The sequence below is a fragment of the Megalops cyprinoides genome, chromosome 19 (assembly GCF_013368585.1).
Source record: "Megalops cyprinoides isolate fMegCyp1 chromosome 19, fMegCyp1.pri, whole genome shotgun sequence".
In the NCBI taxonomy this organism is placed as follows: domain Eukaryota; kingdom Metazoa; phylum Chordata; class Actinopteri; order Elopiformes; family Megalopidae; genus Megalops; species Megalops cyprinoides.
In genome coordinates this window covers 15,706,163-15,734,043 of record NC_050601.1, presented here as the reverse complement: position 1 = coordinate 15,734,043, position 27,881 = coordinate 15,706,163, and the positions used below count along the sequence as shown (strand labels likewise).

General features: G+C 43.4%; 1 protein-coding gene across 1 annotated transcript; it reads right to left on the bottom strand.

Moving 5' to 3' along the window:
- Positions 1–2,029: 2,029 nt before the first annotated feature.
- LOC118794760 (caveolae-associated protein 1-like) lies at positions 2,030–23,550 on the bottom strand. Its single transcript, XM_036553023.1, has 2 exons — positions 22,747–23,550; positions 2,030–3,534 (listed from the first exon to the last, which is right to left on the bottom strand). The coding sequence occupies exons 1-2, from the start codon at positions 23,245–23,247 to the stop codon at positions 2,800–2,802; spliced, it is 1,236 nt and encodes a 411-aa protein (XP_036408916.1). The 5' UTR covers positions 23,248–23,550; the 3' UTR covers positions 2,030–2,799.
- Between the last annotated feature and the right edge of the window lie 4,331 nt (positions 23,551–27,881).

Sequence of the window (27,881 nt, the reverse complement as noted above, 5' to 3'; positions counted from 1 at the left end):
TGTGACATATAATTGGAACACATAAATTAAAAAATGCCTGTTTTCTATACCTGATTTTCCCTACTAGATTTTGAAAACTCAAAGACGACAAAGCAGGGATATATTTATTTTTCATGGGTTTTCCCACTGATTGTTTTACAGCATTCTTTAAGAGGAGTATTGGGAGGAAAAGTCCAGTGGTAGTTAACCAACAGCTTTCAACAGGCAGCACAAAGGTAGCCCTCTTTTGAAAATACAGTTTTTCTTTTGTCTTTTTACAGAAGACATGACCAAGAACTAAACCAACAGAACTGAAAGTCAAGGCCAACATGAATTTCATGAAAGAACAAGATTTTTTAAAGTGTATAATTCTCTGAGGACATTCAGCCAATTAAAACAAAACAAAAACAATGGATGTACTGTACCCAGTAACATTTTTGTAAGGATTGGGAGACCGCTAGTCAGACACAGTGAGGGTTCAGACTTTGCACGGGTCACCTCAGACGTTGCATGTTTTCTAGTCATGCTTGAGGGTTTGGAAGTTAAAACCATCTCCAGAAGGAGCTACAGCACGAGGTAGCCAGGGGCGCTGATCTATTAAGTGTTTCAGTATAATATCTAAAAGCAGTACACTCCCTTATTTTGGTGAATGGAGGCTACCTCTGTATTTGTAATGTGTCAAATGCCAGTTGTTTACAAATATGTGCACTTCGTGTAAAACATGAAAAGAAAATTATAATTTAGGCAGTGACAGTAGTGTGCATGTTATTAACAATTTTACGGCTTCACTGACACACTAGACAATCTCTGATTCTCTTTTGAGGAGCCATCAATACTGTTTGCTTCCCTTGCCGAGTCCTTATGGTGTGCACTGCATTAGCAGTGACGCCTGCTACCCATCTGTTTCCCTGGAAAAGCACTCTCTTTAATTAGATTCAATTCCATCGATTAACTTCATGACAATCCATACAATTCCCATCAAGGACATGGACCAACACAAAGAATAGCCTGAGCAGAACTTTCCAAAGGCCCCTTTGCTTTGTAGTATATATTTACATGCATACTTTGCACATATTTACTGCAAGAAATGCATTTGCTGTGCAAAGAGGCCATGGCGTTAGTGGATGTCCACATGCTGAATTCACCTGTCAGCCTCCAAATTATATTAAAGCTGGGGATAGCAATTCTTGTCGTACATATGCTCTGATTGATGTCACTCTCTACAACTTCATCGGAAAAATGGTCCAGCCACAATAGTCTGCCCGATACAATGCTCAGAAAAAACAGAACTGCGAACTGTGTCATAAAATTTTGGTTTGTCATGCTAAATTTCTGTGAAGTTATTGCCATATTCCTGGCAGACTTAAAATACGTCAGTGTTCTTTCAATCTGAATAACTGAAAAAATGTTGTCTTGACTGATATCCTCAAAAATTAATTTAGATCATATTGCTATGAGTGGCAATTATCCTTGTGTCTATTTCAGCTCATGCACGAGAACAGAAATCAAATGGTATGTAGTCCTTTAACATTGTATGCATGTAAGCATATACATTTAAGCGCATATGAGATGCTACTGTAGTCATGCTGGCATACATTTACAATCAAGCCTGAGAAGTTTCAGCTTTTAAGCCTTCAAAATATCTTATAATTTAAAGGTAATTTTCCATCCGTTGATAAAACCTACCAGCAAATACATATTCACAGCTCAGAGGCTGACTTTGCTTGGTATACAGTATGCCCAAAGGTGTAACTAAAACACACACCTTCTGAAAATGCTGCAAAATAACACAATCTGTTCAGGGTTCTTTCAAATTGTCATTGATTCTTCATTCTGTTGTTGCTTTGCCTAGTGACTCTACACATACTTTTGTTGTAGCCTTTATAGTATGCACAAAAATTCTGTTCAAGTGCTTGATATCACTAGACATACTGAAAGCTGATCCATCATCATTATGTTTGACATTAAAAAAGTATTTTTTAGATATTGAAGGTTTTCAAAGGCACAAATTTCAGACTGTTGGATATTATTCTCAGTCTCTGACCCTCTCCCAACAATGGCAAAACAATTTTCACAATGACACAAACTTCCGAAATAAAATAGCTCAACATTTTGTAAAACACTTAGATCAGCTTGTAAACACTTTGAAATCAAGAAAAAGTCACTGTCATAGCAAATGTCTGTTTATTCACAACTTACACCGCTCTTACACTGTACATGCCAATAACCCTTATTAGTCAGTTATACAACTAACATCTGTCCATTTCCCCCTGTTTGTTCCTCCTGGCATCATTCAACTGAAACATACCACATGACATCACACCTCCAACCAGAGCCACCACATAAGGCATATTTATTAATAGCAGTTAACTGTTTGATTCCTTGCAGTATTTAAATGTGAGGCTGGTCAGAAAATACGTACAGAATTGCCTTCATAACAGGAGTAATTCCATTCCCCATACTGAAATACAAACGCAATGAAACGGTCAATATAAGCAAAGTAGTCCATAAGATGAAAGTATTTTCAAACAAAACAGATAAAAAATAAACAATAAGGTAGACAACCCTCCTTTCTCTTTCACTGGACTAGGGGAAGTGAAAGTTAGACTTTGGATTTTGAAACAGTTACAATGGTTATGGTATTAAAGATGGCGCAAAAAAAAAGAAACAACTAAAGACAGACTACAAAATAAAAACTAAACTTTAGAGATACTGAGGCCAAATGCATCCCCCATAGCCTGTGCATGTCCGTTATTCACGCAGTGTCATCTCAGTTCTGTTCTCTCTGCTCTGTTTGCACTGGTCTTCCCCGGGCCCACATTATTTACTATCCTTCTCGTGATCCAGATCCACCAGCACCAGCTCTGAGTCCTCGGACAGCTTCAGCAGGGCCTGCACCTCCGGGCCATCCTCACTCAGCTGCTCCGCCCTCTCCACAGCTTCCTCCATGGCCTCTTCCATAGCCTCTTCCACGGGCTTCTCCCCAGCCACCTCCACGGGCTCCGCGGGCTGCACCTCCTCCTCGCCCTCCCGGACCTTCTTCACGTGGAAAGTGAAGGGCGGCACCTTGTAGACGGACGTCTTGGAGCGGGCGTAGACGGTGTGGTCGGGCGTGAAGGACTTCTTCACCTTCTCCCGCGAGGACTTCATCTTCTCCTTCTGCTCGGGTTTGACGGCCATGCGGTTACCCAGCTTGCCCATCTTCTTCTCCAGGTTGTGCCTGGTCTTCTCCAGGTTCTCGCGCGTCCTCAGGCGGGTTTTCTCCAGGTTCTCCTTGGTCTTCTGCTTGGTCTTCTCCATCTTCTCCTTGGAGAAGGCCTTTTTGATGCTGTCCATCTGCTGCCGGCCGCTACGCTTGATGCGCTCAGCCCGTGACTCCTCAATGATCTCCTCGATCTCCACCTCCTCGTCGGAGGAGACGCCAGGGTGAGCCTCGTCACCCTCCCCTGCCTCCTCCTTCACCTCTGGCCCCCCCTCGCCCTCCTCACCCTCTGCCACTTTCCCTGAGCCTTTTGTCGACTTGGACACAGTTGCTTTGGGTGGCTTCCCTTCCTCCTATAAACACAGAAAGGGAGAAAGGGAAATAGCATCAGAGAAAAATACTGAAAAGGATCCATCCATGAGTCAAAAATATTTTTATGTTACATTTGTGTGTTTGTTTTTTGATTGAGCAGCACTGAAGAGGTTTTTAGCCATTAGATCTTGGTAACTCTGTATAGCAGGTCAGTCCTGCTTTTGGCAAGTGCAGTGGGAAGCCTGCTCTGAAAAAGAGTCTCAGTATCTGACCTTTCAGCAACACTGTTCACCTCTCCACCATGCCATGCCACAGAAATGATTTCATATACTCATAAAAAGTAATGCAAGTATAACACATTTGGGGAGTGTTTCTCAGACGATATATCATAGAAAGCATTGCAGTATGGTACTAAACACGCTCTGTCATAACAAGGGCTCCAGGACCTGTATATGCAAAACAACCAAAAAAACAAAGTAACCCCCCTACAGTGGCTTATTCCCTAACCTAAGTGCCACTTTTCTGTGGTGCACATGAAGCTGATTAACACTTCCAAAATGCAAAGTTTACTTATCATCTAACCATAAGATATACATCAACTCCTTATTCAAATATAGTTTGATAAATTCAAGTTTTGTCTTTGTACTTTGCTTTCAAATAAGGCTTCCTCACTGAAAGCACAAACAACAAACCCATGTCCACTGTGAAATACGGTGGGGGCTGCATCTATGGGTCCTACAGTTCTTATAGAGCAATGAGACACAATGCCTGCTTCGAAACGTTGGCAAAATAGCCGCTTTTCTCTGCCAATATGCATCAACTTGGCTGAAAATGGACATTCCAGGGATGATCCAAAGTTATTTATCAAGAGCCATCTTGTGAGTGTCATCCATGCCAGAAGAGGATTCACAGAATGCTTACTAGTGGTATGTAAATCAATTGGACCCTCACGTTTTATGGAATAAAATGTACTTTTATGGGAACAACATAATTTTGCTTATATAGCATTTTTTAAATTTCTAATTAGCTACAGGTCATATATTAGGTACTACATGTTAACATTTCGTAACATGTTGTTTTGGGCAAATGTCATGGTCAATGTAAACATGTGCAGAGGAGGATTTCTAATTTCCTGAATTTTTTGACTTCCTGACATGAAATCACCAAAACCATTCTAGTAATAGCCTAAGTGATGGTAATTTTTTTGTATTTAATAAAAATGAAAAAAAAAAAATGCAGTGGCGATCATTATAGTAATTCAGTTAATAGAATGAGGCTGGGGAAATTGAGTTTTTTTTTACAAATATAATATCTGTATTTTTTACAAATACAAATATTTGAAATATGCATGTGAGATGTATTGTATGTCAAATACCCATGTCATACTCTTGTGTTGCGCATGAGAAAAACCAAAGTAGCTGTAACAACTTCTCTTGTAGATAGTTCCCTCTAGTGGACATATCTACACATTACAGTTCATCCAAAAGCAAAATATTATAGAACTCTTTAACGTTGAGCATCAGTCTAAGCAAGACAGCACTCTGATACAATACTGTGTATGATACAAAAACTGCAAGAACAATATTTTCTAGGAAATCTGATAATGGTCTGAGAACAAACAGCGCTAATGAATCATCTAATCAGATCAGTATGAGTCAACATAAGTGTGGAGTATTTTCATGTTACGACACCCTTTCAGAACTCTTTAGTGTATCATTGTGCCAAACACTGATGATTTATGAAGTTGACAGCTAGTACCAAGAAATGTACCAAGAAATGCTAGTACCATGTAAATGTTTGTTTTATGCCTGCTTTATGCATTTGGTAGACAACTGTATCCAAGGCAACTTACAAATCTGATTGTCCAAAGCAGCATTCCCAGGTACTATACTGACTACCATACTGGTATAAAAAGACAAATTTAAACATTGTAATATTACTGCAAGTGCAGTCACTGTAATATTGCTGCATTTGTGTAAATGTGTGCATATGTCCTGCCTTTACAGTTGGATTAGAAATGTGTAGACCCTAGTACAGTTCAGAAGTGCAAAGATACCTCTATACATACCAGATATACTGTACTACTGATCTCCAACCACAGCTTGCTCTACCCCGAGAATGCAACCAAAACGTAAACCAAGAACTAAAACTCACAGTGTGATCATTACATTCAGTGAAGGTGGTTGAATCTAGACAGACAACCTTAGAAAAATATCTTTAAGAGCATCCTTGTTAGTCATATATCACCAGGCAAAGGAGGCTGTCAGTATATCAAAGTAGATTAATATGTTTTCAGATGTACTTTCAATTGGCTGTAAAACCATATACATACAAAACTGAGCCATTCACTAAAAATAATTCAATAATCTTAGCTGAACCCTCCCTCCATGGGTGAGAGAGGTAAGGCACTCTGTAAATGGATTTTACATTCATTCTGAATTCATTCATTGCTCGTATATTCATTGTATGAATTTAGTTCTCAAGACTCAGCAACTCATACGCCCGTGTTGGCAGCTATATTGAAAGGACAGAATAAGCATCAGACTGGTAAAGAGGTAAAGAGAATAGTTGTGACTTTGCTTCAGATACACTGGTCACCATGCTTCCTAGAGCTCATCGCATCACTCGAAGCATTTCCCCCCTGATGTGGAAACAGGCCAGCAAATATCTGATTCCCCCATGACCTGTGCGCTTGGCAAGAGTCAGTCTTTATATGATGGGAAAAAGTGAGCAGCCATGACAGCCATGAGAGGATTCCCGAGGTCTGTAGAACCAGACTCCTCAACCTATCGGCTGCCAGCCAACATCATACCTCCTCTTCTTTTCCCCACTCTGTAAGATTTTTTCACTTGCCATTGTAAAAGCACTCTGAAATAACATTGAATTTTCCCCCAGCCTATAGACAAATGTCCATGTGAAGGTAGGGGGAGCAGGGAAACAAGATTCTCAAGACGGTAGATCAACAACACACTGCAATGTAACAAGCAGATGGACATTATACTAAAATACCAAAAATAGAAGAAAACAAAACAAAGAAAAAATTCTACAGACATTATATTATTGGCATTTAGCAGATGCTCTCATCCAGAGTAGCTTACATTGGTTACAGTTTTTTTAAACAGTGTTATCCATCTGTACAGCTGGATATTTACTGAGGCAATTGTGGGTTAAGTACCTTGTCCGATGGTACAGCAGCAGTGTCCCAGTGGGAAATTGAATCAGCAACCTTTCCACTCCTTAGCCACTATGCTACATTATGCATACAGCTTCCATCACCATTCCCCATTTAACTTAATAAGAATACAAGCCAGATACTAGTCAGACCCTCAAGCCTGTAAGTTTTTTTACCATCCAGGCTCCTAAACAAATTTACATGAGTATGCTTAGCCTAATAACATCCATCATCCTAACTACCCCTCAACACCGTGTTTGTAGGTTAAAAGACCTCCACAGGTAGATACCAGGACCTTGTGAGAGGGCTTTAAGAGCACCTGATTGTTATTTGCACATTTGTGTCTCAGATGGTGTTTTGTTGGGGCCTGTTGGGCGTGGACATCGTAGTTAGCAGCAGACAGAATGTAAAGTCAAATCTGATGCCTTTGATGCTATAATTTTTTTTTTCTCACATTTTCTTGGAATTTTCTTGCCATTGGCATAGTTTTTGAATATGCATTATTGCATTACATTACTGGCATTTAGCAGACACTCTTATCCAGAGTGACGTACATCAGTTACAGTTTTGTTTAAAACAATGTCATCCATTTATACAGCTGGATATTTACTTGCCCAAGGGTATAGCAGCAGTGCCTTTCAGATATAAGACCTGCTCCTTAACCACTATGCTTTACTGCCGCCCCTTGGGAGTCCTCTCCCAAGTGCTGAAATACAACAGAGGAATTGTGATTTACCGTTTCTGGGTAAAAAGCTGTTTGGTGCTGATTCTGAAGAAAAGCCACTTTGGGCGTATATGGTGAGTCATTGCAGCGTTATTGTACCTGCAAGGCAAAAATAAAGGTAACTCACATGTCCTTCTCTCTTATTATCCTGTGCCTTGTCACATCACAAGTTGCAGTCTGACTAAATAGCTGCCGCGTTCTACATGCAATTGCACTCTTATTACGCCCGTGGATTCCACTTACATTCATCTCATTAGCCTGCTGTGTGAAGTCCTCTCCCTCAATTACTTAATTATGTCCAAGTGGAAGTCTGTTGAGTAAACGTCACTTGCTCGTTCTGCCTTGAACATCTCGCAGGACATCACTGCTAATGAAGCCATCGTCAGTGGTGAGGATTCATTAGGCCTCAAGGATCTGATTGGGTCTTGGTGATGAGGGAAATTTGATTACAGCAAGGAACTAGCATCACACTTACTATGGTAGTAAATGAACTTGAGCTGATGATAAAGAGGGAAAGCAAACTTATTGCACTTTAAAAGTGAGCACTGCCCTCAGACTTTCAGATATACAATAAACAAAGTTTAAAAAAATTATGCAACATTCTAGACATGGCCGCATAAGTTTAGTTACATCAATTACATGCATATGGACATTAGAAGCAAAATAGTCAAATTTGCTGATGACACTAAACTCGGAGAATATGATAACTGTTAAGAAGGTGCACAGGTGGGCAATAGCAATGTTTGATTCATGTGTAAAACATGAATAAGAGTAAGTTGAAAGACAGTTGACGCAAGTTTATCTGGAGCTAGACTTTACACTGAAGCAGTCAAAAAGGGAAATGGGATGCTAGCATACATAAAATATTTATTACAAATCAAAGGAAGATATGTTAAGGTTACATAATGTTTTGCCAGGCTACATTTGGTGTACTGTGCTCAGTTCTGAGCACCACATAATAAGAAGGACATAAAAAGTGCAGAGAATGGCAGCATACTAGATGAAACTCTCTCAGAGAGTTATAATTGCATGGAATAGTGTGCCAGGATATGCAGTGGAAGCAGAGATATGGCTTGACATAGTTCTAGATACCCTATACTATAGACAAAATGATGAACCTAGGTGGGCCGAATGGTTTAATGGTCATTAAATGTCTTCTTACAGTATGTTTTATGTATGTATTTATCTGAATCTCATCTCAAACCAGTTTTGTTCTGAACAAATGTAAAGTGATACCTCCAGCTGGCCTCATAAGCAAGCTGTATGCATTATGAAATGTTACCAAACAGAATAAGAGAGAGGGGCTGACCTATTGATGATTCTACAAAACCAAAAGCTTTATATTAGATCACAAGAGCTTTAGCTCTCTTAAGTCCTCTTATTTACAGAACAGGCAGATGATAGCAAGAGAGAGAGAGAAACAGTCTGAGCTCAAGTGATGGAAAAATAGCATTACAAAGAGTGAGAGACAGAAAGGGGGGGGGTAGAGAGAGAGAGCACTTGTCAGATTCAGAATGACACCACTGTTGCAGCAAACAACCCACCTGACAGCTTGCCACCTACATCCTAAGTGCAGGCAGATGCCATCAGCTACGATCACACACGATACTGAGAGAGACTCTTTTTCTCCATGCACAGCACTTAGCACCCAAACCTCCACCCACCACCCCTCTGTGGTCTGGCCTGGTGGTCAGACAGACATCCGTCACGTCAACCTATACACTAGTGAGATAAGAAGGGGCCAGGCCACACTCAGCACAATAACATCCTCTCTCTGGTGGGTTGCCATAGCATCCAGTCCCACTGCAGCACAGGTAATGACACAAGATGTCTCAGCATTTCAGCTGAGCTGCAGGTTGATTTGGGGGTTGTTCTGTGAAGAAATAATGCATGGTGTAAGGCTATGGACCATCAGAAAACTGGTGGGGAGCAGACTGACCCAGTATCTCTGGGAGCGAAAATAAGAAAAAAAAACATACTTTTCCTTAAACTGCTGCATTGGACACAGACCCCAGCAAACCAGGGGAGAGAAGCTTTCCTGTCTGGAATACGAAAAGTGAGGGTGGGGAACAGCAGCAGCAAAAAGACACTTCACCACATCCACAAGAAATCCCTTCTCACCATGTTACTCTGAAATTGTGGCAATGTTAGCACATATATAGCATCATCAAGGAAATGCCATGCTAGGCCCCTTGTCAGCATTTAACACGGTCGTTCTGAGGAGCTGTGGGATGAAGTGCTTAGAACACTGAAGTCTGGACCTCAGCTTGTGGTTTCAAATCTTGGATTAAACACTATTCTGTCACTGATCACCATACTATACCACAACCACTTCAGTAAAAACTGCCTGCTTTGAATGACTGTATATTATAAAATGGCTGCAGCTGTAACTTTCCTGCAACAAATCTGTCTCCTTAGAATACAGTTTACTGTTACTGACACTACACACATGATAATACACACAGACAAACTGTTTGAAAGGTCCCCGCAGAAACTGCTTGCCAAATTTGACAAGCCATGTCCTGAATTAGCCGCATAAGAATAATTATGACTGGAATCTCTGGTTTGGACAGTGCCAGTGTTAGGGTTTGTCTGACCATCACCTGTCACAGAATGTAAGAAGTCCCATGTTTGGAGTTTTCGGAGATCCTCCACCTCAGTAATTGCGGCGCCCTTTTCGCCCACACCGCGCCCATCCCAGTGCTGCCCAGTGGAACTCATCGTAAAACAGGCTGCTTTTCCTTATGTGGTGCTGCTGTGTGTCGCTGCCCAGGTTTATTTCAGGCTCACCTCCCTTTCTCAACTCCGAATTCCAGTGGGGCTCCCTGGCAACGCGCCACTGCTGCATTCTCCTCCACGGCAACAGATACACACAACGCCCCCATCGCCCAGGCAACAGCCATCGCAAAATAAGGTGCCGGTGCCGCGGTATTTGGGCCCAGCAGGGCGGGGCAACGGCCTCAAAATGAACGTGGCTCCACGTCTTGCAGCCATTTGAATGGCCGCACAACCCACCTGGCCTGGCTGCTCTCTCACAGGGTCTTCAAATACAAGAGCAGAGCAAACTGGGAAAGAGCGAGGTGGGGAGGCTGTGATTTACATGTGCTTCTTCATAAGCTATTCTTGTGCTGTCAGCCCAGTCTGTCTGTTTATTGGAACAGGTCTCAAATCAGTCGCCTCCCTCCATAGCCAAGCAACTGCACCAGCTGCTACATTATTTGCACAATATGCACAAAAATCATTGTTGCATTGTTGCAACACAACAAAACATAGTTATTCTTAAATAATCTGTCCTCTTAAAGAAAAAAATGTCATGAAATAACGTGTAAGAGCCACTAAAAGACAGTTTCCTTTGGAAAAAATGATCTTGTATGTTGTTTTTCTATTGTCAGATTTTTTTTTTATGTAAGGAAACAGGAAAATGTGTTTTGAAATAGGTGATTGCAGTCTATGATTGTCTGATTATGCATTGTTTGCACTGCACTATTCCAAAATAGTCATACAGCTACCCCATCACAACACACATTTTCCTGTGGGTATAAAACTTCTCTGTGCAGGTGGGTCACCTGACAGAGATCAGGATTCCCAGATTGCCACTCATTCCCAATTCACAATTGACACACTGTGTATCAGTGGACAAGGGAATGCTCTACAGTTGGTTTCCCGTGGGGCCACAGCATCTACATTCTGACATAACAAGGTAAAAATAGCCCCCACTGTGCCACAGCCTCGGCCTCCATAAATACCACTAAAACTGCACATGGTTCAAAAGTGACATGACAGTGGGCCAAAGATAGCTGCTCCAGAGGGTAGCTCAGTAGCCAAAGGGAAATGTAGAATGCTTCTGATTTTTAGCTAGAGCCACAGTGGTCAGTATTGGCCATAGCATTCTGTTACTACCTTCCTCTTGTTTCTCAGCGTCTGCGCTTGAGGTGTGAAAGGCTAATGGAAACACTGCACACTAGGTGAGACTGAAGTCGATCAGAGCCTAGCGGGTGTTCAAATGTGAGCCTGGAACTAGAAAAAAAAGTAGTTACTTTCCCCCTTACAAATTCTGTGACGCTTGTGAACATCAGTCTAAGATTCAACAAGGAAGGCAGTTTTGATCAAAAAAGGTTGTTTTCAGTTGAATTTTGGGCTCTGCATACAGTGCTGGAGGTGCTTCACCCTTTCCGTGTGAATCATAGAGTGAGTACTTTTTTATTTCTGCTTGTTCATTTGTATTTAAAGTACACTGTGCTCAAACCTACAGGTGTTTACGCTAAAATATGGGGAAAAGTAAACTCCATTAAGGCAGGTCCGTCTGCCAGTGGAGAGCTCCCTTGGCCGTGGAAAATGCTGCATAAGGCTCATGCAGACACAGTATCAGTGCTCCTACCTCCCTCTCTCTCTCTGTCAGGCAGAGTGTGAGTTACTGCTAATGGAACAGCTGGCAGTGGGAGACGAGTTTACAGTACAGTGCACACGAGTGCTCCAGACCACTCAACATCTGTCAGAGTCCGAGACATATGCACACTAAATAAGGGAGTGAGGAAATGCTGCGTCGAGGGGGAAACCAAGGAAAGAAAGCATCCATTATGTCTGCTGAGCTGCGTGTTCAATGTCAAATTGTTGATGGGCTTCATGAGAGAGGTTTGTAAATATGCATTAATTAACACTAAGCAAATGTAGCCTGTCGTTACTGTCAGCCCAGCCATAATAGTCCATTCTCAGTGTGCAGTAAATCTCAATCTGGTCAGAACGAAGTTGTAGTAAGGTGTGCTTTTTATGCTGTGCCTCTGACTGCATCTGTGCATCAGTGGCTTTACAAACCGCACAACACTCTCAACAGACATACACTCACATAAAATGCAACTACTGCACAACTGCTACCTCACAATACATTGTTATCGTGGAAAAATGGAGAGCTCTTAGTAAACAGTATACAGAGACGCCATGCACCTCAGCCCTTCTTATTGGTTAATCCAACGCTAGAGCTTGACTCTTTTCAAGGAGCTTAAATGCAATGTTTGATTGTAAGATAACGCTTTGGTTTCATTAACGGATTCTTGAGAAAGCTTGAATGTTCTTGCTCTGACTCACCCTTGGTGGGTTATTTTAAACAAGAGATCCGTTGCTACAACAAACTAAACATCCATCCCCCTCTCCGAGGACAGACCATGAAGACAGTGACTGTGAAGACACTCTCTTTCACCCACAAAGCCATCTGCCAGACAATGCCCCCCATCCTCTTAGGCTTCTCCTTCCTCTCTTTCTTTCTCTCTTTCACAGTTTCAAGTTATTACATTTAACAAACATGCACAGCTTTCACATTATCACTTCCTTTGTTTAAAAAAAAATCTGTGATACAGAAAGTTACATTTTCATAGTTGAAAAAATTTAGTAAATTGTCGTACCAATTGCAAATAGTAAAACTTCCAAAAAATTACATAGCTTAAACGTATGCTGAATTTAATTTGTAATAATAATATAATATACATTTAATTAAGTTTATACACTTTGACACCACTTTTAAGAGTGTGCCTCATTATGAAGGAGGGCCTTCACTTCCTCTGGAAACTGAACGTTGTCCATTGTTAGGTTGTGTTAATTATTAAATTGTTAAATGTTTGAGAGCCCTTTTGTTTTCAGTCCAGTTAAAACGTGCGCATAGCAGATTGTATATTGCAAAACCTATAAATCAATTGCATCAAAACATATAAATTCTTAATTGTTTCACGTTAATGTAATTGTCCAATGTGCATGTGAAGCCAGCCATTGGTTAATTGGCCGCACCTTCCTAATAAAAAGTGCATTTAATACAGGTGTGTGTATGTCTGCTGCAGGCACACATTTGTGAGCGGCTTGTGGTTGCTTGTGTCCAAAGCTGAGTTTCTTTGCTTGTATTCTAAAATAAATTGTTTGATTTTTTTTGTAAGTTTGTTCCTCTTGTTACGTTGTTTTGTAAGAAGCATTGGCCAGCTTCCTCACACTCCCACTTACTGTTACTGTTCATCTCCTAGCAGTTTCCGCAGTATAGTTCACAGTTGTTGAAGCTCAGATATGGAGCCACTGTGCCCCCCATCCAGCCCTGTGGGCTTCAGTGATGAAAGGAACAGTTGTGAAGAGTCACCCTAGCGGCTTGTCCAGTCAGGACGGCTTTGTTTTCACAATGGCCCTCTGCTGCCCCGGGCACTGTGCCCCAGAAGGAGGGACGCAGGACTGCCACAGACCTAGAGGCAGCTGCTGATACCAGCTGGCTTTTGCTCTCTTCAGTCATTCTTCAATGGGCTCATGGATGACCGCAGTCAGTATGTACAAAGACCACCACAATATCTGTTCATTCATGCTTTATGGAAGGGAATGTTAGCTGCCAAAACACGTCACTGGAAATATGTCAGATGTCATAAATGGAATATTTGTAACTAGCTATTCACAAGAAAACGCTGACATCCATTATTTACTATTGCAGCTCATACCTTAATGTACTAAATCATGCTTTAGCATGGAAAGGACTTTGCATATTCCATAAATCCGTCAAGTGATATCCTCATCACTCCCTGACTATAAAAATATACCAAGTTAATACTGTTTATGTTTAGCAAATATAGTAAATGTGTGCTGTAATAAATGTATTATAGCATTTGTACAATTTCCCTGCAATATATATAACATTGTATATTCTGATATCATGGGATTGACTCTAGTACACTCTTGTGGCTCATATTTCAAGATGCTTTTCCGCTTTAATCCAAGATTGAGTCTGCCCGGGAGGGAGTGGCGGGTAGAGTTACGCTATGCCAGGCCTTCCCTGGGGAGTGGCCGCCCATGAATCACGGGCTTACTGTTTTGGCCGCAGGGTGCAGACCGCAATGAACAGAGTAAGTGACTCTCATCTAAGATTAAAGAAGGTTGAAGGGATACCTTTTCCTGTGCCAAGGTGCCATATTGGAGAGCAGAGAAATTAAGACATTAAGAGGCTGCATCCAAAAAGTGCCAGATACTGTCCTACACCTGCTCAACCTCCATAATCCAGAAATTGATAACTTCTTCCCTCCTTAAGGATGGTTCCACTTACATTGACAATATATGAGGGAAGGACTGTTCCCTTGACTGTCTCCTCTAACTGAGGATGTATCCATGTATCCTCATGCAGAAGAGTTTTTCCAGGATTCATGTATACAACATACAAGCAGAGTACAAAGACGAATCACAATACAAATAAATTTAGACCACAACTGCATGCACAAAATGAATTTTTCTCTCTGAATGTTTTGTGGGGAGGTGATGTAGTATTTGAAAGCTTCCTTAAAAGCTCCATGAATTGGCTTTTAATACAAAAATTCCATTTTGTGGATGAAACATTCTGCCAGCAACATAGACAAATGAACCCATTCAAAATATTTCATGCTAAAATATACACTTGAATTGAAGAGGAAAAGGACTCCTAGTAAATGCCATCTACAGTCAATACAAGACATTACATTCCCCTCACAATGTTAAATACCTTTATTTTCTTCTCACATCTCTTCCTCCTCTCCTTGATGGGCCTCACTGAGGAAGTGAGGAAGAGATGAGAGGACACATCTCTAAAGTATTGAGATGTGCTTAGATCCTAGGCCAGCACTAGCTCCCTAGCTGTGCTGCATAGCAATGGCAGCTTTCTTTTGAATCCACTTAGCAGAGAAATCACCCCAAATGCAATATAATCTCCACCCAGTGTAGTCTTCCATTTATAACTCAGATGACTCCATTCATCAGAAGCAATGGCTGAATGTAAATGAGAGTTGGATGGCCATAGTGGGTTGCATCAAATTGTTCATATACAGATATGCCCAAATTCAACTAAATTTGTTTATCAGCAATAAAAGCTGTTATGATATCAGCCAAATGTTGTATGTGTATGTCTATTTGGGATACATCCTGAATAAAATTTACATAAATCACACAGAAATGAACCAAGCTTGGATCACACTCTGTGTTGCTATGGTGCCGCCGTGTTAGACTTTCTAAAAGGAAAGGAGGTAATATTTGCAGCCCCATGGGTGTCTGGGTTGTCTGATTTGACTTTTCAGACTCTCAAGAGCCTACTCGTGTGCAGTCATGGGTCATCTGGTATCTGCATTAAATGTCTTTTTTAACATGCACCTGTGATTAATACAGATATACATATATGTACCCTGGAGTGTATCCCCACAGGAGATTCTCGTGATCGTGGTTTGTGAAGTTCTAATGGAATTCCACCTCTTTCCTGTGTGAAGCAAGTGTATTCTTTTGCATGGGTATTAGTTAAGTAATGCATAAGTCTTTTTAACACCAATTAATTGTGCAACTGGTTCCTGTCTGACTTTGGGATTTAATCACTTGTGACAATCGATACGTTAAGTCTTATCGAAGTCTTATCAAAACAACTCAACACCCATCTTCAATAACATATTTTACATCAAAACCGTTCTGATAATCTTTTCAGTGGTACGAACCTCTTTCCCCCCTTTTTCACCTGATTTTGCCATTCCAAATGCAAATGCATCCAAATGCAAATGCATCCAAATTACGCATTAAGCCCAACTCACTGCAGCCCCCTCTACACTCGCATAGGTGAATATGGTTCCCTGATAAGCTTGCTGGCAGCATACAGATATTTACCTCACTACAAGTCCCAGAATGCACTACGGGAGAGTGAAAGTCAGTTGGACATCAGTCACCTCTCACTGAGTACCTCATAGGAGCTTGATGAGTCACTAGAGGGTGCCGAAGAGTGGTGTGGTGAGGAACCCTGACAGACATAAACTCACCCACAGCCAATTATGTCTTGCTGCTGAGGTTTCCTGGTCATTGCTGGCTAACAGCGCAGCCCAGATGTAAATGTATGCGTGATGTCTAACTCTGTAGGGCTTAGCCTGTGCGGGGAACAGGGGCCTTGAATGAATACCCAGCATTCAGTACACATTAAAGGATGTTATCATCGATGGCAACTGATCACCCACAGTGTGATCATGGACCATTGCACCGCATCAGCACCTTCACACATGAATCTAGAATGAGCCACTGCCTGTTTATATTCTATTTCACAAAAATGCTATTACAGGTGATGCATTTTCCTCTTGGATTAAAATGACCTTGGAGAGGAGGGCTTGACAAACGCAGCTGCAAAGTGTACCGTCAGCCTACGCAGACGACCACATCCTCTGAGTGCAGAGGCTCACTGCTGTCAGCCCCCTGTCTGAGTGAAGCTCACGCAGCACCTACGGTTGCCCCGTTGCACCTGGAACTGCAAGGCAGACACTTTATAAATACAAAGATATGTGCAGGCGCGCTGACTCTCGATGCACACTCAATCAATCCCTGCCACAGACGGCTAAATTCAGCCCACCTCAATGAAACACGATACGACCACCATTCCTGACCCTGTTCCAGATGTATTTATAATGAACGCGCAATTCCACTTTTTTATGCCACTAAAAGGCTTTGTGGGCTTTGCCACCCTCACTGGGTCTGCCTGCGCAGCGAGTCAGAGTCACTGAGCATAAACGTGGACGGGAGCAATTCACAATGGTATCCCCCGGCTTCCGGAGAGGACACTGTCACTGGGCATAAGGGTACATATCCATTTCACTTCAACTGAATTCTAGGATGGAAGCCTGGTTTCCACTGGTGGTTGATGGGGATTGGGTTAGCTACACCAATAGGCAAAATGGCACAAGGCAGGGCTCCCCACCGTATGCATTTCTCAAAGCAGCGTCTGCACACCACGCAGTGGAAATTTACACCAGGAGGAGCTGGAGCGTGCCATTAGTAATACAAACGGGGGGGGGGGGGGGGGGGGGTGCTATTTTAATGCCCTCTGACAGTGGAGTAAACAAGCTGCGCTGGATGCTGAAATAGCTGCACGATCCTGCTGTACGGCCACAGGACCTGACCAACCTGCCATCCACACTCCCACGCAGGGACTGGACACGGACTCTGAGCTGCGCTATCCACTGGGGATAGCCAGGTATCCGCTTTCAGCCCCGCTGGAGCAGCGACTGGCATGGCAGCGAGGGCGGAGGGTTATTTTTAGCGGCACAGCGACACGCACACACACGTGGGCGAGCGGGGAACACACTTGTGTTGACTGGCTGGTGCAAGGTCTGACGGGAACATCCACCTAATCCCACCCCAAAAATAAACAGTTAGCATGCATCAAATGCTCTAACCTGATCGGAGCCTACCCACCCCCTCACAGTATATAAGACATTCTTGTACAGTTTTCAAGTATGCAAAAATATAACTGGAGTTAAAAAGTAGTGCTGTGACCATATACAGCTTTCCTAACACACCCTGCCATCAATGTGCATGTATCAATTCTGAGTTAAACTGAGATATTTTAATCTGTATTTGCCATGTAAGACAGCTCTGGCAGCACCTTTTCAATCAGAGTTGTTGAGGAACATTATAAAAACAGACAACATCCATTTACACAGCTGGATATTTCCTGAGGCACTTCAGATTAAGAATCTGAATAGAGGGTACAACAGCAGCATTTCGCCCATATCTGCTGTTTACCCAGCAACCTTTGGGTCACAAGGTCTGGTCCTTACCACTCCACCACTACACTACCACACCATAGCGCTGCCTATATTGGTTAAAGGAATGGAACCCAAATAATACAACATGCATTCCTGACATGTGCCATGTTTTATCTATCTTGCTATGGCTGAGAATTGATTTTTTTTAATGGTATCAAAATGATTAATTGGTGCTCACAGAACCACCAGCATTCATTTCTTCAATAAAAGCCCATGAAGCAAAACTAGATGGAATTGATTGATTGCTTCAAAAAGGCAGGGTGCTGCATCACAAAGTAGTTGTGGTCTGGCCTGTGGTCTGTAAAATCAGCACGTTACAGCTCACTCCAGAACAAATATCTTGTGGTTGAAGCCGCAGGAGTGGGCCTCATTAATACGGACTATCCTAGACGTTTTCTCTTAGGCAATTTGACGATTGCCTGACGATTGACTGTCCTGCTTTATTTTCCATTTTTCCCTCCATGCCTTGGATGAACACTTTCTCACAACACAGTGTTCTGTGTCAGAGCAGAGTCTTGCATGTTTGCCATGAGAGGGACTCCGGCACACGCCCTTGATTAAGCTGGCTCTGAAAAGAATTCTTACTCTTGAGGTATTTTTGTGATTCTTCTATTTATGGTTCACAGAGAGATGACATACAGCAGAGCAAGTGACTGTACCAAGAGTTATGGAGTTTCCCATTATGTTCTGTGATCTGTAATAATTCAGGCTACTTGTGGGCATGGAAGACGGACAGTGAATAGAATAGCAAATACAACAGAAAATACAATACCTTCAACCCTACTTTTTTGCAGAAGGTGCCTGAACCTTCACACATGCATTTTAACATGTTTGCTGAATATGCTCCCTAACACACACTTTTGAAATGTTACACCGCTGAATGTAAAGCTTGTCCTAGGGTTGGTTCTGCTATTTGTATCGCATAAGTAAGTTATTTACTGATAACTCGATACCCACAGGAGAGCAACTATCATCTATGAGTGAGAGGAACAGGAGCTGAATTCCTTGGCCAGTGTGCTACAAAGATGCTGACATGCTGACATGCAACAGTGATATGTTTAATCTGTCACACAGTGGGCCTTGATCCAAGTGAGGGAAGGGGTGTGCTGGGGGGTGGGGGGGGGGCTAGCAGAGTGTGAGTGATGGGGGGTGGTGGTAGGAGGATCTAGTAGAGGAAGGGGACTGAGGTGAAGGTGGTAGGGGAGGTACTGTAGGAGAGTGCAAGAAAGAGAAGTGATAGTAAAAGTTTGTGGTAGGATGGTGGAAGTGGGGATTGTGGTGGGACAGTGGGAGTGAGGGGCTGGTGTTACACGGGTGTAGTAGGGCAGTGGGAGTTAGGGAGTGGTGTTAGGGGGGTGTAGTGGGGCAGTAAGAGTGGGGGGGTTGACAGTGGGTTGGTGTAGTGAGGCAGTGAGAGTGTGTGGGTGGGGGGGGGGGAGAGTTGACAGTGGGTGGGTGTAGTGGGGCAGTGGGAGTTAGGGGGTGGTATTAGGGGGTGTAGTGGGGCAGTGGGAGTTAGGGGGTGGTGTTAGGGGGTGTAGTGGGACAGTGGGAGTTTGGGGCCGGTGGTGAGACAGTGAAGGTGAGGGGGTGGTGAGGGGTAGTATAGCAGGACAGTGGGAGTGAGGGGGTGGTGGTAATGCCAAAGTGTTAATAAGGAGGGGAGATATGGGGAGCGATGGTAGTCGGGTGGGAGTGAGGAGAGGGGAGATGCCAAGGGTATGAATCAGAGAGCTAACTCTGTGCTGCTGTCCCTCGAAAAGCCCACACCCCTCTGCCCACAGGCCAGGGAGCCTCTGTTCCCATCAGCGAGCTGCCAAATTCCTGCCCAGGGATGGAGGCTAACGCCCTCTTAGCACTCCCTCGCAAGCAGGTCCCATGCTTCTCGCTACCACACCCCACCTGATCTTTCAGCAGATGGAGTCTGGCCAGAGAAGTACGTGGTTGAAACGACACATTTGCCCCCAGCTGGACAGCTCCCTCCCTGGCACACTCCACACAGGTACAGTAAATAGGTCAGACGCCCAGCCCTCTCTGACCAGACTGAATGCTGTAACTGAGACAGAGGTCCCAGCTGATTGAGTCAGAGGCTGTCACCGCCCCTGACACCTCGCCAGCGCGTGGCGGTGCAGTGGTCAGCAACCTCGTGGCGTGGTGGCAGACTCTGCTCGAAGTGAGGGGGGGAGGGGGAAGGGGGCTGGTGTGCCGCGCTCTTCTCAGCCCCATTGAGCAACTCGAAAACTCATTCACGCTCGCGGGTCAGGGGAAGACAGGCTGAAGCAGGCGGAAAATGGGAAAAGACCCATCTATTCCCAAAACTTTCGGGGTGACGGTCTCACACTGACAGAACACCTCGCAGAGCGCGCTGAGGCTGACTGATGGAATTCCACGCCACAATCTCATGTTTTCACTCCCGTGAGAAGCCAGCGTTTCAGCTGTCTGCAGAGGGGGCAAGGCCCCCTCCCTCAAAGCGCCTGGGCTGCCGTTTTTTTTTCGCAGAGTCGTGGCGGGATCGTGTGTTCTTAAAGTCATCCGAGCTTAATTATAAAACACCACTGTCAAAGCCTCTCCCCGCCGCACGTGATCTGAAAGCACGCGACAATTCTTAGGGCGCCTATCGTAAAACATAATGCGAAAGCACCTGTGGTAAAAGCAGGAGTCCGCACTGCCATCCTCTGCATGCGCTGTGACCCACTTCTGAGTTGAAAACCTGACGATCGCCCCGGTTTCAAAGCCAGCCCGTCCCCGTGTTTGCTGAAACGGGGCCTGTCGACGGGCCCTCCAGCACCAGCCGTGAGAACAGGGCGCCGACATGACAAAACCTGACTCAGAGCCAGCGCTGATCTGAACAGTGGCAGTCACTGGCTGGTCCTCCACCAGTGTCATTTAACCCGACACCATAGCAGTCTTTGGCAAAAAATAGAGCACCTGAACAGGCTTGACGCACCATGGCAGTCGCAGCCAGACACTCACACAGACTCTCTGGGCCTCTGTGTCATTGGAGTATTCATTCAGTCACCAAAATTCTGCTGTGGTTTCGCCCCCCTCCTCCACCCACCCTTCACTGTCACTAATACAAGACACTCAAAATGTGTCATACATCTTTTGAAAAGCTTCCAGAAAGAATCAGCTTTCAGCAGAATCATTATGTCCAACAGTACAGAGGGAATGATTACAAATTGAAGTCACTGATGGGAAAAGTCATACAGTTTAATGTCAGAGAACTAAGTGGCTCATTGACAGCAGTTTTAGCATTTTTTGAGCTTGGATTACAAGAGACAAAAAGACATATAAGTGACATTGTCCTTCGAATGAATCTTGCGACCTTGCTTCCTGAGACAATTTAACAGTTAAATCCAGATATACACAGTGAGTTCGATTCCTGCTTGAAGCCTTTAGCATAATCCATGACTTTCTTTTCCTCTGAACATGAGCTTCATAAGTGGCCACCCTTCTATAATACAAGCCAAGAATGACACCGGACTCTATTCACTTGTTTCCCATGAAGACCTCTGTAGACAGCAAATACAGACACAAAATTGCCATTGTGTTTCACATTTGAAATAAACAGTGGAAAAAGCAACCTACAAGAATGCTCAGCCAAAAAAGTGTTGGTAGCATGTTACGTAATCTGTCTTTAAACAGAGAGAGAAAGTGCGTGGTCAGTGGGGGTTGCAGAGCAACACTGGCTATGCAGCCAATCCCCACACTGTAGGGAGCGTGGCTCAGAAAGCCAGGTTGGAAATTCTGAGTATCTCGCACCATCACACAAGCCACAAGCTGTTAGACATTTCAGCATGCTGCGCTAAAAATGCTAGTGAGCTGCAACTACAAAGCTTCTTCGCAAACTTTCCACTCTGTTAGCTCCCTCTTTGATAGTTTAGGATTGTTTTCCATCTGTATCTCCCAACGGTACAATGTTAAAGATCCAAAACATTTTGGATATAGGTCTCCATGGAGATCAAAGTAATCAGAACATGGCTCCCTCATGAAGCCTTCACCATGCTTAATATGTGATCAATGCGTTTAAGATCCTTAGACTGACACATAGTCACCCAAGAGCAAGGACAGACACACACATACACACACGCAAATATTATGTGTGTAATCTGCTTTGACATTATGCATGGGTACAAGCAATGATACAGGCTGGTCCTTTCGTAATATAAACAATAATGCACAAAATCAGCAATACTATTTTCAGTTTGAGGAATTATGTTCATATCTAGTGTTTGATGGATTGGACTTGGATCAGAGATAAAAGGATGTCTCTGCTTTTTGCCTACATCCTGCGAGCCAGTTTACTGTCATTAAAATATCACTTTCAAGTTGCTGGCTTAATTACATGAGATCCGATATTATGCACCTCTCAGTAAATCAAGCGTTTTTTTTACTACTCTGTATATGCTGTATTCAAAATCATTAGCAGACATGCAAGACTGTGCTTATATAATATTTTTCACACTGCATCTGAAGAACCCATCTCTCTGGCAAAATCTGTCAACACCCCATTGAACCCTTGCCCAAAGGAGATGAACACCTAGTAGACATGATTACCACAAAGAGGACCAGCATCAGCCTAGCATTTCAGCCAGTGATTAATGGCATCCTAGGTAAAATGATTATTATTAGGTAAAGTGACAGTGCATTATTGGTCCTCACAGGAGCTGCAGTGAAAAGCCAACCACTGGAGCCCCCAGTATAAGAAACATTTTTATGATCTTGCTTAGGAACTTCATAAACATTGTGAGATTATTGGAAGGCTCAGCACCCTGATGCAGGCCCAATCCCCCATGCAGGTGTAGCTCACCTGGTAGATCATGACCCTGAAGTTGCGCCTCTTGAGTAGCTCCTGCTCGTTGCTCTCCAGCCGCTTGATCTGGCCGGCCTGCTTCTCCAGGCTGGTGCGCACCGTCTTGACGTTGACGCTGACCTTGCGCACCTTCTCCAGCATCTTGTTGACGGTGTTGGCGGTGGTGGTGTGGTTCTTGGAGAGCTTGTTGAGCTCGCCCCGGATGCCGACCACCGAGTGCTCCATGCCCTCCTGCCGCTCCTCCAGCCCGTTCTGCGTCTGCTGGATTTGGTCCACCACGCCGATGATCTTGTCCAGCAGGGCCAGCACCATCACCCCGTGCATCTGCGCCTCGCTCTTCTTCGCCGTCCCTGCCACCGCCACCTCCGCTGCCGCCTCTTCCTCCTCCTCGTCGTCCTCTGCCACTGCTGCCACCGCCGACACCAGCGCCATCTCGTCGTCGTCGTCGGACGCCTCCGTTAGGGGCACGCGATCCAGCTTCACGCTCGAATCCGCCATGGTTGTCAACACTTCAGCGAGTTCAAAATCACGCTCCGCTTGCGAGCAAAACCGAGCACTGAGGTCACCCGAATTCCACACCCAGCACTGTTCCCCTCTCAGAAGGGCTCGTCTTCTTTCTTCACCGTTCCTTCCCTCCTGTCCTTATTCCAACTCTAGTCTACTTTGCTTTTTCCTCCCCTCCTCTCTCTCTCACACCAATTCTTTCTCTGTCTTTCTGCCCTGGGACGCTGGCCAGCCGTCGGGAGCAGACACTGCTCACAGCTACAGCATGCACGCACACACTCAAATGCCACGGCTCCCTGTCAAACTACCCAGTCAATCTCGCCTGCAACTTTCCCTTTCCTACCCCCTGCTGCTCAGGACCTCCCCTTCCCCTCCCCTTCCTCCCTCCCCAGCTGTTTGGTGACCTCACCTCATGGCAGGGAGCCCTCACCCCCAGTCTCCACTGTCCCTGGGTGCAGAAACCAAGCCCCTTTGAGGAAAGGCTAGATTAGCTAATGAGAACCAGCTAAGAGCTCTTCACTTGAAGGCACAGGTGCAGTGAATAGAGGAATCTGACATCTAGAAATACTTAGATTTGTTCTATCCTTACAGGCCCTTTTCAATTAAACATTAATAATTATGGGAACTTCTCACCTGTTTCTATCGCATTGCATCTGTTTACAATATAATATTTTGGGTGAATATGTAGAAAGGATAAGTAGGCAACATGATTCAAGGGTTAGAATAACAACAGTTGTCTGGTGCTGTCTCTGTGCATAAAGAAAGCAAAAGAGCAACAGGTGGCTAAATCGGGTGGCTTTGATCTGATCAGAGCACAATGCTGGACGCTGCTCCTTCCATTGTTATTCAATTACAAGGGAAAGGATCATACACAGAAGCGTGAGGTCAATAAGGACAGATTAATAAAGGCTTATCTTGCACAGTGGAACCTGGGTGTGCCACAGTGTAACCCTGCCCACAGTCAAGCATTCAGACCAGGCAATAAATAACTGAAATAACACCCACACACATACATTACACACATATACATACATATATAAATATATAATACACATACACACGCCTACACACACACACATATATATATATATGCACATATATGCCACAAGCCACAGGCAGCTGGTAAAATAACCACCCTTTTAAAGTTGTGCTTTTTAAATTTTAATATAGTATCACCAAATATGAAGGTGTTCCAGCTAAAGTGCCAGTTAAGGTGCCACGGTAGCTTATTAATTGAGTGCTGGATGTTTTTGCGCTGGACATGCCAAACAAACCCCACCCTTGCATATGCTCTGAATGGAAATGTATGTAGCAGTGGCATGCCTGGCGTCTTTTTTGATCTTGCTGTTATTTTAACAGGCAACAGAGGCTCTTCTCTGTTGTTCCTTTCATGTCCATTAGATGGCGGACTTTCTAGTGCTGTCCTCTGTCTAGGAAGAACGCAAATCCCGGGCCTGGTAGTCACAAGTCACCACGCCTTTGTCAGTTCAATAGATTTTTGTGATAGCCACAAAAAGAGTCACTCAACCAGTGCTTTTTGCTAAAAATACATACATTTCACGACAGTATCAGTGTCGGATTCTTTACAGTTACCTCCCTGCAAATGATCTCACACCAGACAAGTTCAAGGAAGAAGCGCAGGACAAGAACATGGCCGTCAAAATTGCTGGCTGCCTCATAGATCACAGGGAAGGAGGGAGGTCTGATTCCTGCCCTACCCTTCTGCGCTGTGTTCTCACAGTATTTAGTTGGATTTCGGAGGTATCCGAAACGCCGTATCACTTGATTAATTTGGCACAGCAGACACCCTTATTTACATTTACATTTATTCATTTGGCAGACGCTTTTATCCAAAGCCACTTACATAGGTTACAGTTCTTTACAATGTTATCCATTTATACAGCTGGATATTTACTGAGGCAACTGTGGGTTAAGCACCTTGCCCAAGGGTACAGCAGCAGTGTCCCAGCGGGGATTGAACCGGCAACCTTTCGGTTACGAGTCCTGCTCCTTAACCACTATGCTACACTGCCTTATCCACGGCACTTCACAACTTAAGAACAATGAACAACGCACAATGCCCATACCCTGGAATCACAATCAGGAGTCTACTGCTACACCGCTACACGTATGACATAGCATTGAAACCCAAGCAACATGTGTGCAAATGAAAAATGCACTGACCTCTTCAGCTGCAATGGACTACGATTTTCAAATACAACACACAACATAATCAATACAACTGCAAGAGGATTATTATTGCATTGTTAATGGACAGCAATACATTTCTTGATTTTAAAACAAGGGAAGGAAAATGATTATAATATATACATATGTATAATAGACATACATACAATACATACATGTACATATAAAATATCTAGGTACCTAGCAGTGAAATCTCAGATTGAGAGCTGAGGGTGTGTAAACAGCAATGCATTGATGTACACAGGTTTGCCATTTGCAAGAGTGGCATTCCATCATCACAGCAAATCAAAGCTGTACAGAGTTTATTCAACCCCATTTACATTTTTTCTATATCTATATACCTGCACCTGTCTATAAAACATTGCGACATATTGAAGAAGCATTATTGCCTGTAAATATCATAAAGAAGCACAGCACTGTCAAATGTACACTCAGCAGAAACATTGACCAACAGCATTACAATGGCTTATGCAATTGAATTGGACTAATTTGTTGTGGGTTCAGGATGTGAAATGAATATGCTACCAATGAGTCACTTAGGATTGCTCAGTCAAATCAAGGAATGTGCCATTTGGGGAAGAATCCAGGATATGAGTCAGGAACAGAGGAACTTGTTCTGATTCACATATGCATCGAAATTTTCAGGCCCGTTTCTGCTGACAAGAAGAATACAATGTCTGAATACAATGTATGTGGCATTTTAATGTGGGCATTGGGGAAGTGGTTAAGCAATGTGGTGACTTCACTTTCAGATCTAGACTGAGAAAAAAAAAACACAAGGTGAAAAGAAACCAAGAAAACAAACAATGCTACAATGTCCATTACAGGGAGTGCAAACATACAATAGCACAGGAAGTGCACACATGTACAAGACATGTGATGCAACATCATCAATTTTTTTGGGAATGTTTATGGGGAAAAAATATGAAGCGAATATTGTTTACTCTGAAGGACAGTGTAGCGTAAAAAATCATTAAGAAGTTCTGCCAATAACTTTGGGATGTTGAGTAAAGATGTTCTGCTTTATATATCTTTGCCCACTGTTTAAAAAAACTGAATTAGCAATTGCAAAAAAAATATATATTGGTGGAAACTGGGGGCCTGTATTAGGATAATATCACACGTATTAAATTAGCATTGCATGGTGTTATCATTAGCATTATGGTGTTAAGCACTGATACAAAGCCACACTGCACAATGGTGGCTGAGGACGTATGCTGACAGAAGACTGCCAACCGGAGTTTGGCAACACTGTATGAACAACACTGTATGAAAACCATGTTATTCGCGGGGAAGCCACAAGCAGATCATTCAAGACAAAATATTCGGTAATATCCAGAGTCAATTTCAAAAAGGTTGACTTAGAAATAAAACTTCGGAGTAACTTTGTCATGTGGAACTACATGTGATTCCATTGCAATGCATGCAAACATGAATAGTTCTGAGGAAAAACCACATATGTCACAATGGTGGTCCCTCCCTCCATATTCTCATTAACTAAAAGGTACTGAGTAAATTCTCTGTATGGCATTGGAAAGTCTACAACTGCCATTTCTATGTGGGCTGCACTCCCTCAGGCTGTGGAAGTAGCCTGTGATGATATCAGCGCTGAGGTCTGCCAGGTGTGGATCCAGCGGACAAAGTGGTATTTTCCACACTGCCTGGCCAGGGAAAATATTTGTCATATAGATGAAGTTTGTGGCCAGACAAATAATGAAACACTGCCAAGCAGCCCTTTTGTTAGCTTTATTTCCGTTTTTCATGCACACACATTTAATGAAATGTTTGTCAGTTTAACCACCCTCAGAATTCAACTACGTTTTGTCAAAAATAACATTTTGAATGAAAAATGCTTGACTCTCAAAGCAAAATAATGAGACATCCAGTGAGATTCTCTTTGAGAACAAATACATAAAGGAGAGCAGATCTTTTGTTCATTTGTTTGTTTGTCAGGCCACATACTTTCATCGTAGCACCTTATATTTTCTCATGTAATTTAGCGTGGGAGGAATCTTCCCGCATGACAGAGTCAACCTCGACAATACTCCACTGTGACTGCCAGACAGATTGCGTTCATAGCATCCAGCAAAGACATGTGACCATGTGGATGGTGGTCACAGACCTTCCATGGCCAGGCGGAGAAGAATTCCTCAATGGGATTCAAGAATGGGGAGTATGGTAAAAAACCGTCTGCATATGAGGGTCATATGATGTGATGATGTCACAAACAACGCAATGAGAGCAGAGAGATGGAAACTTACATTGTCTTATATGCTGATGATCTTTGGGACCTCAGGCCTCGCCAGCTCTCCATTCCTGCAGTATTATTAGAAATGACAATACTAATAGTGTGAAGAAGCCCCACCTGCACATGCTGATACTTCATCTTTAGTCAGAATTGTTAAAAAAAATACCGTGTG